Raw genomic sequence first — 15043 nt, forward strand, 5'->3', positions numbered from 1 at the left:
TAATATCTTTATTGATGATTTGGACAAAGAGATTGAGTGCATCCTCAGTAAGTTCACAGGTGACACTAGGTTTGACAGGAGTGCTGATCTGCCAGAGGGTACGAACGTTCTGCAGAAGGATCTGGACAGGCTGGATTGCTCGGCAAAGGCCAGCAATGAGGTTCAACAAGGCCAAGTGCTGGGTCCTTCCCTTGGGTCACAACAACTCCATGTAGTGCTACAGCCAGGAGGGAGAGTGGCTGGAAAGCTGCTCAGTGGAAAAGGACTTGGGGGTGGTGGTTGGCAGCCACTCAACATGAGCAGCAGCGTGCCCAGACGGCCAGTGGCACCCAGGTATTTGTCAGCATTTTGTCAGTGTGGCCAGCAAGACCAAGGCAGTGATTGTCCCTCTAGACTTAGCTTGGCACTGGTGAGGCTGCACCTTGAATACTGTGTTTAGTTCTGGGCCTCTCACTACAAGGAAGACATGGACATGCTAGAGTGTGTCCAGAGAAGGGCAATGGAGCTGTTGAAGGTCTGGAGCACAGGTCTTATGAGAAGTAGCTGAGGAAGCTAGGGTTGCTTAGCAGGAGAAAAGGAGGCTCAGTGGAGATATTATTGGTTTTTACAACTACTGAAAGCAGTGGAGTAGTAAGTTAAAGTGGAGTGGAGTGGAGCAGCAGTGTAGTAGGTGAAAGTGTAGTGAGGTGGGTGTTGGTTTCTCCTCCTAAGTAACAAGCGCTGGGAGAGGAGGAAGCAGCCTTGAATTGTGTCATGGGAGGTTCAGATTAGATATTAGGAACAATTTCTTCATTGAAAGAGTGGTCATGCATTAGAACAGGCTGCCCAAGGAAGTGGCTGAGTCCCCATCCCTGGAGACACTTGGAAAATGTGTAGATGTAGACATGGTTTAGTGGTGGACCTGGTAGTGCTGGCTTAACCGTTGGAACTAATTATCTTAAAGGTCTTTTTCCAACCTAATTAATTCTCTGGTTCTATTAATTATTTTTATTTCCACAGAGTTAATTACCTTATTTGCACCAATGCAAAACTAGAAATTTCAGCTGGTTCTTACCAAAACTACTAGACACATGTCATAAAGTTTTTGTTTCCTTACCTCAAACCCAAAATTGTAACCCTGAATCATGGCTTCCCGGTAGTATTGCTGCAAAGTGGCAGATTCTGATTCGTCAACTTCAGCATCAAACTCAGATGTGAACATGTGATCAACTCTATCAATGGCACTGCTTATCTTATTGCATAGCTGTAATGCATCGTTCTGAGTAACAACAAAAAGGGATAGGGAGCAAAGTCTTATTTATATTCTCCAGTTGACAAGACTAAGGCAAACATGAATCTAACAATCACATTATTTTAAACGAAAACGTACTTGAATGCCACAAGAATTCATTCATCTTGGAAAAATAAATACTTTTCAGCAGTTGCATTAAGCAAGTCTTAATTAATTAAGTACTATAATAAAGTTTGTTTGCTTGCGTGAGATTAACTTTAAAAACAAAGACAGAAAAAGGACGAGTGGGAAACCAAAAAAAAAAAACCCCAAATGAAACAAAAACATCCAACCAAAACCAGACAGATGGCAAAGGAGAAAAAGAGTTTTACTATCTATAATGCCACCAAGCCTTTAGTTCTATTTTCATCTTGGTATATGGACACAGATTCTACTGAATGCAGGGACTCCAGGTCACCACTTCAACCTAAAAAATATTTGCTTTTCTAGGTCCTCCAAAATACCAACAAAAAAATCCCCAAACCCACCAAAGAAAATCCTCACACAACAGAAACAAACAAACAGAAATCAAACCGCCATACACAAAATAAACAGAAACAGAAAACCCATGCCAACAACAAGAGAAACTAAACGCAGACTACCCACTTTTACATCCCAAAGCAACCATTTTCAGATATGGGAAAAGTTGTTTCTTGCAGATCATTGATTTTGACAGAATTTCTTTTTAACAAAATCATACATTTTTTTCCAATTCAACTGTGCTCTCATACAAAGATGCATTCATTCTGTTGCTATGAATATTTCATTTGCATTATGGACTTGTTTTCCAAGTACCAAGTACAGAAATTATTACACCAATATAGCTCAAAAACACAGGGAAATTTTGCAAAAACAGAATGAAAATTGTACTGAAAGTTAAGTCCACAGAGGACTGCCATATACCTTACAACTGCAGAATATGCAATTGAATCTTCTTCCACTTTTTTACTTATCAGTGAGCAAAGGGCAATCAATTTTGACTTATAATGTCAAACTGCTTACCTTTAGCTGCTGTAGAGCTTTGGCAATGATTGGTTGGCTGGATGTCTGCTCCTGGCGCAGAGTTATGAGCCCTTCAATAGACTGCTGGAAAGCTTTTCTCTGACTCACAAGGTGGGCAGATTGAATGACTACAAGGAGGAGGTTATCAACCTAGAAGAACAAGACACCACTAGTTCTTATAAACACAATCACCTCTGTAAAAACATGTCCCATATCACTAGATTCCAACCAGTTATTTTTAAATTCTAAAATAAAGACCTCTCTCGTTACTTATTCATGAAGATCTTTAATTTACACAGAAAAGCTTGACACTGGCAACTAAACCCAATAAACTTTCATCTTGTGAGCAGAGTTCCATTAGGGCAAATGCCACAGCAAGTTTTCAAGGGGAATATACTCCTATTCACTTCTGGAAAAATCTGGGAAACACTGTAATAAATTATCTTTGGATTAGTTATACACAAAAGAAGCAGCAGCTATGCAAAAGTATTTATATTTTCTCAAAGCAGAAGATGGAAGTAACAACCATCACATAAATAGCTTTTATGCAAGAAATGTGATACACTTCCAGACAAAAGCCCACTATTAAGCAGGTAAAGGCATAGATTTAACACACAGTATTTGCTCAAATTTTAAAAATTAACAATATGTAACAATAAGTTTTGGAAACTAGAGCTCTGACACTGCAGAAACCTATAAAAGCACTGTCACAGACAGTGCTGCCTTTGCTGTGGCACTGAGTCACGTACTAAGCTCTGCTGATTTCAAGCTATAGACAATGCATCTGCAACAAGTCACTAACAAAACAGAACCTACTTCATCCCAATTTTCAATACCTCATTCCCAAATATTTTCATGCTCAAAATTCTTCAAGTGTTGATAGGATTCTTTTATTTGATGAGTATTTTTTAAATAACACTTTACATTTTCTCTAGTTTGCAATAAAAATGTGTTTTTGTTTTGTTTTTTCAACACAATCTTTCTGAAAGACTTCTTACTTCCTAACCTTTCAATCCTGGATTGAATATATTGAATGTATATTGAATATATACATTTATATACACATTATATATGTTTATATACACATATAAACACATACAAAGACAACGTTTTATGTGCACTTACACATGTCAGAATACCATTTGCAAACCAAATTTCATCTACTGGTGTTTTCATTTTCTGAAAGAAATACTAACTTTGATAGAAGTCCAATGAACTTCTAAACACTTAATCAAAAGGGTATTTTTTATTGTTCAATCAACAGGCAAACAAAAAGTAACATATTTGCACATTACAAACAACAGTATCTACAGGAGTGACTTTTTCAACTGCCTGTAATTGCTAGAGCCCTCTGAATGCTAAAGGCCAGGCACAGTGATATGGAAAGTCACTCTCTTCATGGACAGTAGAGTCCATTTATGGTAGGGATCCACAGAACTGCATGACATACCAGAAGGAAAATTCACTTAGCTTAACATAAGGATGTGAGAATAGCAGAGGCAGGGAGCTGCAGCTGGCTCAGCTGCCAGAGTGCAGCAGAACCGCTGGCAGGGAACCCCTGTTGGCTTGGGATGAAGGAAAGTATGACTGGAAAGATTTCTTCCTGCAGAACTGCTGAACATCCAGTAACTTCCAGAGAAACTTAACATTAAATGTCACGATTCATCCAAGATCAAAAGTAACTGGTTTCATGCCTCAGCATGAAAGCACACAAGCACAACGTGTTCTTGGAGACTGGTGACTTCTTAACAAAAAGTACAGTTTTCAAGTCTTATCCACACTTCTGATACTGAACACCCAACTAAATATTGAAAGAATCTCTTATAATAAAGTCCAACCCTGAAAAATGCATATTGTGGAGATTAATCCTGCTGAGAAATGTTACAATCCCATTATTATTTGCATTTAACACAATTTATAATCAATCCTATCCCTAAATTTAACTTTATCACCTACAAAAGGACACATGCCTCACTTAAATTATTGCAGTTAATCTGACAGAGTAAGCATTCACAGAAGTCTGGAGATCACAAACAGTGTGGAAAAAGACCAAACCCACCTGCATAGTGCGCAGTGTATCAACAGTTTCCACCTGTGGCACTACTTTGACTGGTTGACCCTCCCATGCACTCCAGCTGTCATCTAATTCATGGTCTTTGTCACTGTGCTTGGTCATCAGCAAATAGGCCTCATATGCAAGCTCATCTGAATCCTTGGAACAATCCTTTCCAGCAGCTGCATTAAGGAGCTGCAAAATCACAGATTTTTCCCCTGCAATACTGTCTGGTACAAATACTTGTAAACTCTCGAGTCCAGGAATTTGTATCTGCAGGAAAAAAAATAAAAATCTCTCACTGTTTTCTATGATACATAAAATAGATAAAATAGACATATGTAATCTTATTTAAGCAACACTGAGAATGTCCATCCTAAGAAGCTGTACTATATACATACTAAAACAACACATCCAGCCATGTCTGCACTAAAATTCAAAATGCAATATAATTAATAATTTATTTTTCAATCCACTAGATTACCAATTTTCAGTGACATCTCTCCTTGTACCTTTGCACATATTCTCCCAAAGGAATTTTGTTACAATCCACAGACCAGGGCCATGCTGAACCAGATTTAACCATGTATTTAACAATGCTTTACGAACTTCTCTCCTATGAACTTGTCAGTCTCCCCTTAAAAAATTTCTATTCTTAGCAAAAGTTTATATAAATCTAACAGGAATTTTGTCATGCAAAAGTTAGAGTATTATTTCCCAAATGGGAATTACATATATATTAAATGTATGGAAGGATAAAAAAGAACAGCTGTACAACAGTTTTCTAGCAACAATTATTTTGGAACAGAACACAGTCCATGCATTTCTCATGTCCTTAGTACTCTGAAGGAAGCTTGTTAGAGAAGACCTCCACCACAATATTTTTGCTTTGTAGAAGCAAAACACAGGTCCATAGTCTCAGACTATTTACTTAAACATGTCCATTTACTGATGTTACCTTATAAATTTGAAAGCATTTGTTTCATAGTACTTACTACTTAGTGTTATTACTCCCCCTCTCACAAATGAGTAAGTACTACTGAAGGAAAAAGGTTTTTCCTCAGTCACAAAGAGAATCTTTGTGAAAACAAGGGATTAAGACATGGATTTCCCAAAGCACAAACTAGCATTCCCTCTCACACAAACACAAGTACAGAAAATAATTTGACTACCACAATTCAATATTAAATTCATGACATTTTACATGTTGAGAGATAGAAGGCCCATTAAAAAACAGAAATCATGTCAATATCCTCTGACATTTTTGTTTAGCATTCTCACTTCACTTTTATGCTTCTAAACCATATTACCTATGTGAATTTACCTTCACATACTCTTTTGCTTTCAGTGCATTCAGAAGATCTCGCACAGGGGCTGACAATGCAAATTCTGCTGCTATTTCAAGGTCCTACAAATAATGACAAAACGAAAGAATATGTTTTTATTTCTTTAAATTTCTTTAAAGCATATAAATAAGATGACACTCTGTTAACTTACCTTCCTCAGCATTTTAGCAAAACCAAGAGCTTTGGAAGCTCTTTCTCTAGCCTCATGGAACAGCTCTTTCAATGCTCGGCTGGTCTCTATAACAGACCTCCTGAAACATTGGCAGAAATGAAGTGACAGTGTCTTAATAAATAATTAAATAATATTGCATTTATAATAATATTGCATTTATATAGAAAATAAGAACTATTTACATATATGCTAACAAAGCATAGAGAAGATAAATATTTGCAAGCAGCTGACAAATAAATTGTGCATATTTTTGATAATATAAAAATTTTATATAAAAATTTAATTTAAATATCATTACATAAACAATCATCCCCTCAACTAAAGAGAAGGTTACTACGTTTCAAACAAATAAAACAATGGTTCATTACTACTGCACAGAGAAATACAGCAATAAAGTCTATGGAGCTTTCCATTTACAAAGTTTGCATTCTAAGAAATAAAATACATTATGTACCTGTCAGAGGCATAGAAACATGAGTAAGTGTGTTTGTTATTATTAAGCCCAAGGGCTTAATACCTGATTTCATCTGATGCAGTACTGTCATCGGCACTCGCCCAAAATTCATCACAACTGTCTTGTAGTCCAGAATCTAAAAAAATTCCCGTAGATTTCAGCAGCATTCCTGCAATATCACTGTAGCAACAGAAACGGTGGAACTTCAGAGTCTTATTAAGGTAACATGGCACCTTAAACTTCTTCCTACTCTGTCTAATGCAAGAGAGCTGTGTTGCCAAGTCCTCCTACAGAAACAAGCAGCATCTTGGGGTCCTCGGTTACTTTATGTGAACAGGGCTAGCAGGAATGAGGACTTTCCATAGAAGCAGTCATTTCTGTTATAGCCAGAGTCAGAGCTACCTACACATACTGCAACCTATAGCTACAGTCAATGTAATAACCCATAAATTCACAAGGACTATCAGGTGCTTACTGAGACCTCAAGAAGTCCAATCTGGGAACCGTGAACAAGTGCTGACTTGAATATCTATCTGGTACAAATCAACACCATAATCAGAGAAACAAATAAAACCTACCAAAACAGTTTTCCAGCTTGAGCTTCACCTCCTCTTATATAAGGAGTTATTTCTTTGGTGAAATTCCATTCTTCCTCCAACAGATTTTTTAAACTATGAGATGCTTGAGGTAACTGCTGCAGCATTTGGATCCAGCTCCGCATATAATCAAAGTAAACCTGTACAACAAAAGAGGTAATTTAAACAGAAATTATTACCTAACATGTAACTAAGGACCAGAACTTCTCAAATCAACAAAATCTCAGTATTATACAATTCTTAGAAGGTATTTCTACAACAATTTTCATTTGCTGTGACTGAAAATGAGCTCCATGTTTCCACACAAAAGATGCAATTTATGGCTTAGGAAATAGAAAGTGGTACTGAAGTATTAAATTCCATGTCTCCACAATAGCTTTCTGAAAATATTGACAGCATCACCACCTTGCTTGCTGTACTGCTATTCACCATTTTATCAGTGACTATTCACAGTGGTCAGAGTTTCTATATCTGTTATATATATAACAGTCTCTATATCTGTAATTGACTGGATTACTCCAAAAGGTTTTATCTGAACATACCCTTCTGGATATGGATAAATGCAATGAACAGCTTTTTGAAATTCTACATTACACTTTGTGTTCCTTGATATCAAGTCTAATCTCTCACCTTTATTTAAATACTACTGTTTTAAAAAATCCAGGTAAGTACAATTGTTCTTCAATCATCTGCCCTTCAGGATCATGTGGGATGCCAAAAAATTAACTGCAATTTGTTTCAGTTCAGTAATCCGTAACATACAGTAAGACTTCTCCTTAGAAATGGTTAAGACACTTTGCATTGGTTTCAGGTATTTTCAGACAACACTATAAAAATGCCAAGATCATAGAACCATAGAATGGTTTGGGTTCAAAGAGGCATAAAGACCATCCAGTTCCAACCCTCCTGACATGGCCAGGGACACCTTTCAGTAGACAAGGTTGCTCAAAGACCCATCCAGCCTGGCCTTCAACGCTTCCATAGATGGGGCATCTCCAACTTCTCTGGGCAACCTGTTCCTGGGCATCACCATCCTCACAGTGAAGAATTTCTTCCTGATATCAAATCTAAACCTACCCTCTTTCAGTTTAAAGCCATTACCCATCATCTCATCAGTGCCTTCCCTGATAATCACTAGACTCTCCATCTTTCTTTTAGGTCCCTTTTAGGTACTGGAAGATGCTCCAAGGTCTCTGTAGAGCCTTCTCTTCTCTAGGCTGAGCAACCCAAACTCTGTGTCCTCATAGTGAAGGTGATCCAGCCCTGTGATAATTTTTACAGATCTCCTCTGGACCTGCTCGAGCAGGTCCATGTCTCTTATATTGAGGACTAACAAAACAGGTAAGGAATTTCAAAATTAACAAGATAAACCATTTTACTTTCATCTAGCCAGGCAATTTCTGCTATAAATTTATAGAAATTTCAGGTGCAGATAACGGCAGGTATGGACCATAACAAAATTTAGGTAAACCAGTACATTTTCCCCACTGAAAAGCACATAATGGGAAAAATACATGAATGCTCAACAATAGATGGTGCCAACAACTCTGCTGACAAAACACTAGTGGTGAGGTATTTTGGGTTGTCTTTTTTGTCCCTCAGAATAATGAGGACAAAGCGCAAAAGAATAAATTACTGTTGCCTTGGATGTGACTGCTTGTTAAAATAAATTCACTAAAATATATTTCATTTTGCATCTTTCAGAGGCCAAGTGTTTTTCTTGAAAATACTTCTTTACATTTAACTAATTGCAATAATGAACACACATTAAAAATAAGGTATCAATAGTGCATGAATGCAATACCAACACAGTAAGAGATGATGTTAGCAGAAAAATTGTATTTAATTTTATTCAATGTTAAAAGTTTATTAAAAGCTTAGCTTGAACATATGGAATTTACAGATCTATATATGAACCATTTTATTGTAAATACAGGGTGTTTACAAGTATAATTTACCACAGTTCAGTAAACAAAAGTGGGTATTGCTAAAATAATTGCTAAAACAGCTTAGGCTTCTGTTACCTTTACAAGTACACTAAAACAATAAATAACATTATATCAAAGCAGAGCAACAAAAAATCCCCCACCCCCCCACAAAACTCCCAAGAAAACACCACCAAATTAAAAAACTCACCAAATCTCAAAAAAAAAACTAAACAATAATTACACCTAACTTAACAGATTTCTATTAGAAGCATTCAGATTAATACACTTACTTGAATTTATTAGCAGTATTCAGATTAATGCACTAACTTGGACTCTCCTTTCTGAAACTTACCATTAACATTTTATGTAGGTCCTCTTCAAAAGAATCAATGTTGCAATCAACCTTTTGTAAGTCATCTAATACCTCCCGTAACATAAACTGGTAATATTGCTTCATCAACAGACCACCCTTCAGCACCTCCTTACACTCTCTCACTAGCTGCAAGAGAAAAACAAAAAAACTGCCATCAGTCAAGACACTGCTCTTAAATTCTCTCTGGGAACTGAAAGCTTAATTTGTCAGTTCAGTTTGCCTAAATAAGTTAGTTTGTCACAACATAATTTCTACAGCTTTTTGAAATGAACATGGTTGCTCTACACATCTACAGGAAAGATGTGACTAATTTTCCAGGATTATTTAACTGCAATCCCATTATTTGTCACATAACTGTTAATGAAGATGGAGGCAGATGTCTCACTTTACTCCCTGCACAGGGCCACAGCAAGGAACTCAATGGGTAATTAGTTTAGAAGGGGGCAAAAGGGCTCACGGTCATCAAATCACCGGTTTAAATGCAAGCAAGTCAGGAATAACATGCAATGTGTTTTACATATGCTTAGAGACCTGTGAGACAGTTTTATTACAGTAAATTCACTGTTAATCTACTGGACAGATGCCCACAACTCCAAAATCCATACCAGACTTGAAAACAGATCATGGGGTTTTTTGTTGCTTCCCTGGACAAGACTAACATGAGCAAAGTTATCTTTTCAAATGCAGAAGTGGTTGCCTTTGGTCAAACAGCTGTCACCCCGCCCTGAAAGCTTAGTCTTTAAAGAGATGCACATAACCACAAAGAGCAAAGATACTTTCAAACCTACACTAACAAATGCCTTTCCTTTCAGTGCTCAGCATGTATTGTTCTCAAATCATTATTAGTCTTCAGGTCTGACAACTCCTGATCTTTTCTGAGAAACAACTTCATTAAATCAAGAGAAAGAGGATGAGAGGTAATTGTTTGGAGGGTCAGAGGGAATGGAATTGTTGGTTGGATAATATGCTTTTTAAAATCTGCTATAACGGCTATCCTGGTAAAATAATATATCAATATAGTGGAGTCAGTGTATGAGAAATGATAATGGCATGACAGCAAAAACCATACAAGAATGCTGTTAGTATGACAAGAGTCTATACAGGCCACAACACATTATGTTGTGCTCCCCAACATGCAGAGGAAACAAGGGTACTAGTCTGATCTCTGTGTTTAAAACTTAGCAAATTAGATAAAAAGGAAAAAACAAGTAACTCTTTATAAAAAAGAGGAAATCCTAACCAACACTTTTGTATCCCTGTCATATATTTATAAATATATGCTTTTTCACTCTCCAGTCAGTAACATCCAGTGTACTCTGTGTTAACCTATGGGGATTTTTTTTGCCATTCGATCCACATCTATTTCAAAATAAACTCACAAAACTTCATTAAAAATATTGGGGTTTAGCTAAATAACACTCTTTTGTAGGGACATGCTATTAAATAACAGAATATAGGACTTAGAAAAAACCTGTAGTGCTAATTTCAAGCATCAACTTTTGACACTCATAAGGCAATGGGCAAACAAACATACAGTGTATAACGAGTACATGAAAAAATGTGCAGCTTAAACTGAAAATATAATCACCATTATTGGTTTGTTTGGTGGGTTGCTTTTTGTTTAGGGAGTTCATAGAATAAATTGTTTTCTCAAAGCAGGTGGGGCAAGACAAAAAATACTTAATTTAATCACCAAACAGGAATAACCCATGTGCACATACACCCATCCAATTCTCAGCACAAATGCTGAATTTGAGAACCATCTTGAACTCTTCAGCTACCACACTGCCACCACACAGTGGCAAATTGCCATTAAAAGAGAAGAGCTCTCTCTGATATTACAGCATCACCAGGAATACAAAATCTACCACTGAAAGTGAAACATGGACAAGATGGCTAAAAAAAAGGACAGTGAGAAAGGACAGGAGAAAAAGTACATTGTGAGAAGCATATAATCTGTGCTAGTTTTCTTTTTGTGTGCAAACTTTCAACTGAAAATCAGATCTACTTTTCTTAAATACAACTGACTTGCTAGTAGTACAAAAACTTAACCTCACCTTGGAAAAGTCGAGTAACAGGAGTAGTATGCTTGATAAAATCAAACATTACTGCTACACATTTCAAATAGTACCAAAAAGCAGGAAACACTTAAAGGTCTCAGTGCTTCAAGAAGGGCCCACTAGGTCAATCACTACAAAACCAAGACTGTGTTATGTTCCTTCTATACAACAAACAATTAAAGGGATTGGGTTTATTCATCCTTGAGAAAAAAATATGCAAATGGAATCTCATCACATTTTTCTAATGCCTAGAGGGTAGTTTCAGAGAAAATAAGGGCACTCCTTTCACAAGGATGCATGGTGACCCCACAAAAGGCAACAGGCACAAGTTGCTTCAAGGAAATCCTGTCTAAATACAAAGGAGAAAACCCCACCATTTTACTGGGAGAAAAATTAAACACTGGAACAGACTGGCTGGAGAAATAGTGGCATCTCTCTCTCACTGCAAGGATTCAGGATCTGACCTAACAAGGACCTGAATCACAGAATAGGTCAGGATAGGAGAGACCACAGTGGGTCATCTGGTCCAACCTCCCTGCTCAAACAGGGTCAGCCTAGAGTATATTGCCTAAGATTGTGTCCAGACAATTCTTGCATATTTACAGTGAGGAAGACTCCACAACCTTTCTGGGTCATTTGTTCCAGTGCTCAGTCACCCACACAGTAAAGATCTTCCTCATATTCAGGGGGAACTTCCTGTGCATCAGTTTCTGCCCTATACCTCTTGTCTTACTGCTTGGCACCACCAAGAACAGCCTGGCTCTGTCCTCTTGACACTGTCCCTTCAGATACTTACAGACACAGAATATGCTAAGTTGGAAGGGATCCATCAGGATCATTGAGTCCAACTCCTGCCACTGTGCAAGACACCCCAAGAATCACACCATGTGCCTGAGAGCACTGTCAAAACACTTCTTGAACGCTACCAGGCTTGGTGCCATGACCACTTCCCTGGGGAGCCTGTTCCAGTGACCAACCACTCTCTGGGGAAAAACTTCTTCCTGACATCTGACCTAAACCTCCTCGACTCAGTTTCATGCCATTTCCTTGAATCCTGTCACTGGTAACAAGAGTGAAGAGATCAGCACTCACCCATTCGCTTCCCCTTGTGAGGGTGTTGACTGGAATGAGGTCTCCCCTCAGTCTCCTTCAGGATGAACAGACAAAGTGACTTCAGCTGTTCCTCATGTGGCTTCCCCTCAAGGCCCTTCACCAGCTTCACTGCCCTCCTTTGGAGGCTCTCCAATACCTCATCATCTTTCCTATATTCTGATGCTCAGAACTGCTAAAGTATTCACCGTGAGGCCGCCCCAGTGCAGAGCAGGACAATCCCCTCCCTTGACCAGCTGGCAATGCTTTTCCTGATGCCCCCCAGGACACGGCTGGCCCTCCTGGATGCCAGGGCACTGATGACTCATATTCAACTTGTCATCGACCAGGACCCCCAAGTCCCTTTCTGTGGCACTGCTCTTCAGTATCTTGTTCCCTAGTCTATACACATAACCAGGGTTGCCCTGTCCCAGCTGCAGAATCTGGCACTTGCTACTGTACACTTCATACAGTTGGTGACTGCCCGGTCCTCTGCTTTTTCCAGGTCTCTGTGCCATCTCTCCGGGTGCAAGACAAGAAAAAGGGCACCTTGAGGACTGCGAAGCTAAATGCCTCATGTGCATCAAAAATCAAAACGAAAACAATTAACAATTTCTCTGCTATTAAAGACTCCCTAAAGCTTGCTCAAGACCTTAAAAATTATAGTTCTTCAGGAAACAAACAGATCTATTTGTGAAACAGCCTCCACAGCTCCTTTGCCTGTTCAGATATATTGCGTGGGACAGCAAGCATTTGCTGAGTTGAATTCATTTTTTCAATGTCATTAGCAAGGCAGTATACACCACCAAAACAGTCGGTAACAAACACATTGTTTTGCAGGAAGAAAGTGTAATTTTTACTTAACTGAAAGTCCTCAAGGAGCACACAAAATGTTAAGGGGAAAAAAATAGCCCCAGTCTCTGGAGGATATATTTTGCTTAAAAACAGAGCATGCTATGCAATATTTTACTGTAACTATCACTGTTAAGGTTGAAATTGTAGGTTTCGATCAGTGGAGGAAGAAAGGGGAAGAGTGGTGGGGGAGGGAGAGAGGACTAATTTATTTGGGACCATAAAGTAATACAGCAATTGATTCTGGAGCAGCAAATAACTGGAATGTGAAATCATAATCAGTCCGAGAGCTTATTTCAATGTTTACCTTTAAAGATCGTCTAATAAAACCCTGATCTGGTTATGCTTGCCAGGGAGCTGGGTGATCAGACAAATTTAGTATGTCCTGGACTACACTCTGAAAAATTGCATTGGTCTAAACAGCCTTCAGAAAATAAGACAGACACCAGAAAATAAATCCTCATATAGTATTCTCAAACAATGACATGACTGACAATCTTGGGTCACTGCCTGCAGCAAGTATCACATATTTATATAATACAATATGCTGGGAAAGATCTTTTTCATTTTGTTTTTATTCTTAGTTAAATTTCATTATGTGACTACTGCATGTTAGCAGATGTCTTACACTTGCAAGAGAAAAACGATCAAAGAAACATACAGACCCTTAAAACTGTTTACGCTGCCTAGGAAACACAAACGGAGGAAGATGTGCTGAAGAAGGATATATAATTATAATGCAAAGGGAACAAATGCCATTTACCTTTGCTGCCTAATAAATTTTTTAATCACCAGTTTTGGTTTGGAAGCCTAAATCAGAGAGGTATATATGACCAGTCATTATGCATTGTGATTTCTTACACTAATCCTCTTTAAACTGACAACTGTATCATAATGAAACAAAGTAATTTCCAACAGGAAATATATATGAAAAAAACCAATTGAAACAAACCTGTTTAATACTCAAAAGAGATGGTTCCCCAGCAGGTCTTTGTTCCAATCTTAGCTTGAGACATTCATGGATAACATTGAGCAGGACTCGGCAGAGGACCAAGAATGCAGGTTCAAAGGAAGGTAAATCCATCGATTTCAACTCTTCCCATGATACTGCGCTGCATTTTTGCTCACAAGGTGGGAAATTTAGTAACTGCACATAATCTGAACACAACATGGGATCTGGAAACTCCGAAAACTGTAAAAAAAAAAAAAGAGCTATCATGAAAATCATCCTTAAAATTCTTCTGGATTTTGCATTTGTTTAAAGTAACATCATAAAAGTTTTTTTTTAAAAGGTAGTATTCTATTAACTGGCAAGTCAACTACAGAAGTTCCACATTTATATCTCTGGGGTTTTTTTAAGGATCACCAGTCTGAGAAAAACAATTCTGACCCCCTGAAGTGAAGAATATCTCTTACTTAATGCTTCTGTTACATATATATCTGGAGAAAAAAGTGTGCACTTGGTAACCTTGTTCCCTTTCAAATACATAATGCATATATTACATAAAACTCCACATTATAAATGAATGCAATGTTCAAGAAAATGTCACTAGCTAAACTAAGCCAAACTACTTAAAAAATAACTTGTGAACTTTGACAGATTTTAAATTGCAACTGTTTGAAAAAGAAAAATAAAATATAAAGAGATTAAGCTGGTTTGTGTTTTTTTTAAATAAATTTTTAATTTAAATGAATATTACATTTAAAGAAAATTATTTTCTAGTTAGAGAAAATAATTGAGATTATCTGAAATAAACATCCTAGACATCGGAAGTATCAACCTGGTGATAACACTCTAAGCAAGGCTGTACATGGAGGCACTCTGAGGTTTAATTTAGAAAGAAAAGC

General features: G+C 37.6%; 1 protein-coding gene across 8 annotated transcripts in view; it reads right to left on the minus strand.

Moving 5' to 3' along the window:
• Positions 1-15043, minus strand: part of MAP3K4 (mitogen-activated protein kinase kinase kinase 4) — a 68618-nt gene that overhangs the window by 29627 nt on the left and 23948 nt on the right. For all 8 annotated transcript variants that reach the window (XR_007629027.1, XM_050316166.1, XM_050316169.1 and 5 more), the window contains exons 4-12: positions 14148-14387; positions 9174-9320; positions 6876-7033; positions 6361-6477; positions 5823-5922; positions 5650-5733; positions 4332-4598; positions 2273-2422; positions 1097-1258 (exon numbers count right to left, since the gene is read on the minus strand). Coding sequence is in view for 7 of the 8 variants with exons in the window: in XM_050316166.1 (XP_050172123.1) it covers positions 1097-1258; positions 2273-2422; positions 4332-4598; positions 5650-5733; positions 5823-5922; positions 6361-6477; positions 6876-7033; positions 9174-9320; positions 14148-14387 (1425 nt within the window). In the remaining variant the exon portion in view is untranslated. The remainder of the gene's footprint in view (positions 1-1096; positions 1259-2272; positions 2423-4331; positions 4599-5649; positions 5734-5822; positions 5923-6360; positions 6478-6875; positions 7034-9173; positions 9321-14147; positions 14388-15043) is intronic.

The sequence above is a fragment of the Myiozetetes cayanensis genome, unplaced genomic scaffold (assembly GCF_022539395.1).
Source record: "Myiozetetes cayanensis isolate MyiCay16 unplaced genomic scaffold, myiCay2020 scf2-11, whole genome shotgun sequence".
NCBI classification, from domain to species: domain Eukaryota; kingdom Metazoa; phylum Chordata; class Aves; order Passeriformes; family Tyrannidae; genus Myiozetetes; species Myiozetetes cayanensis.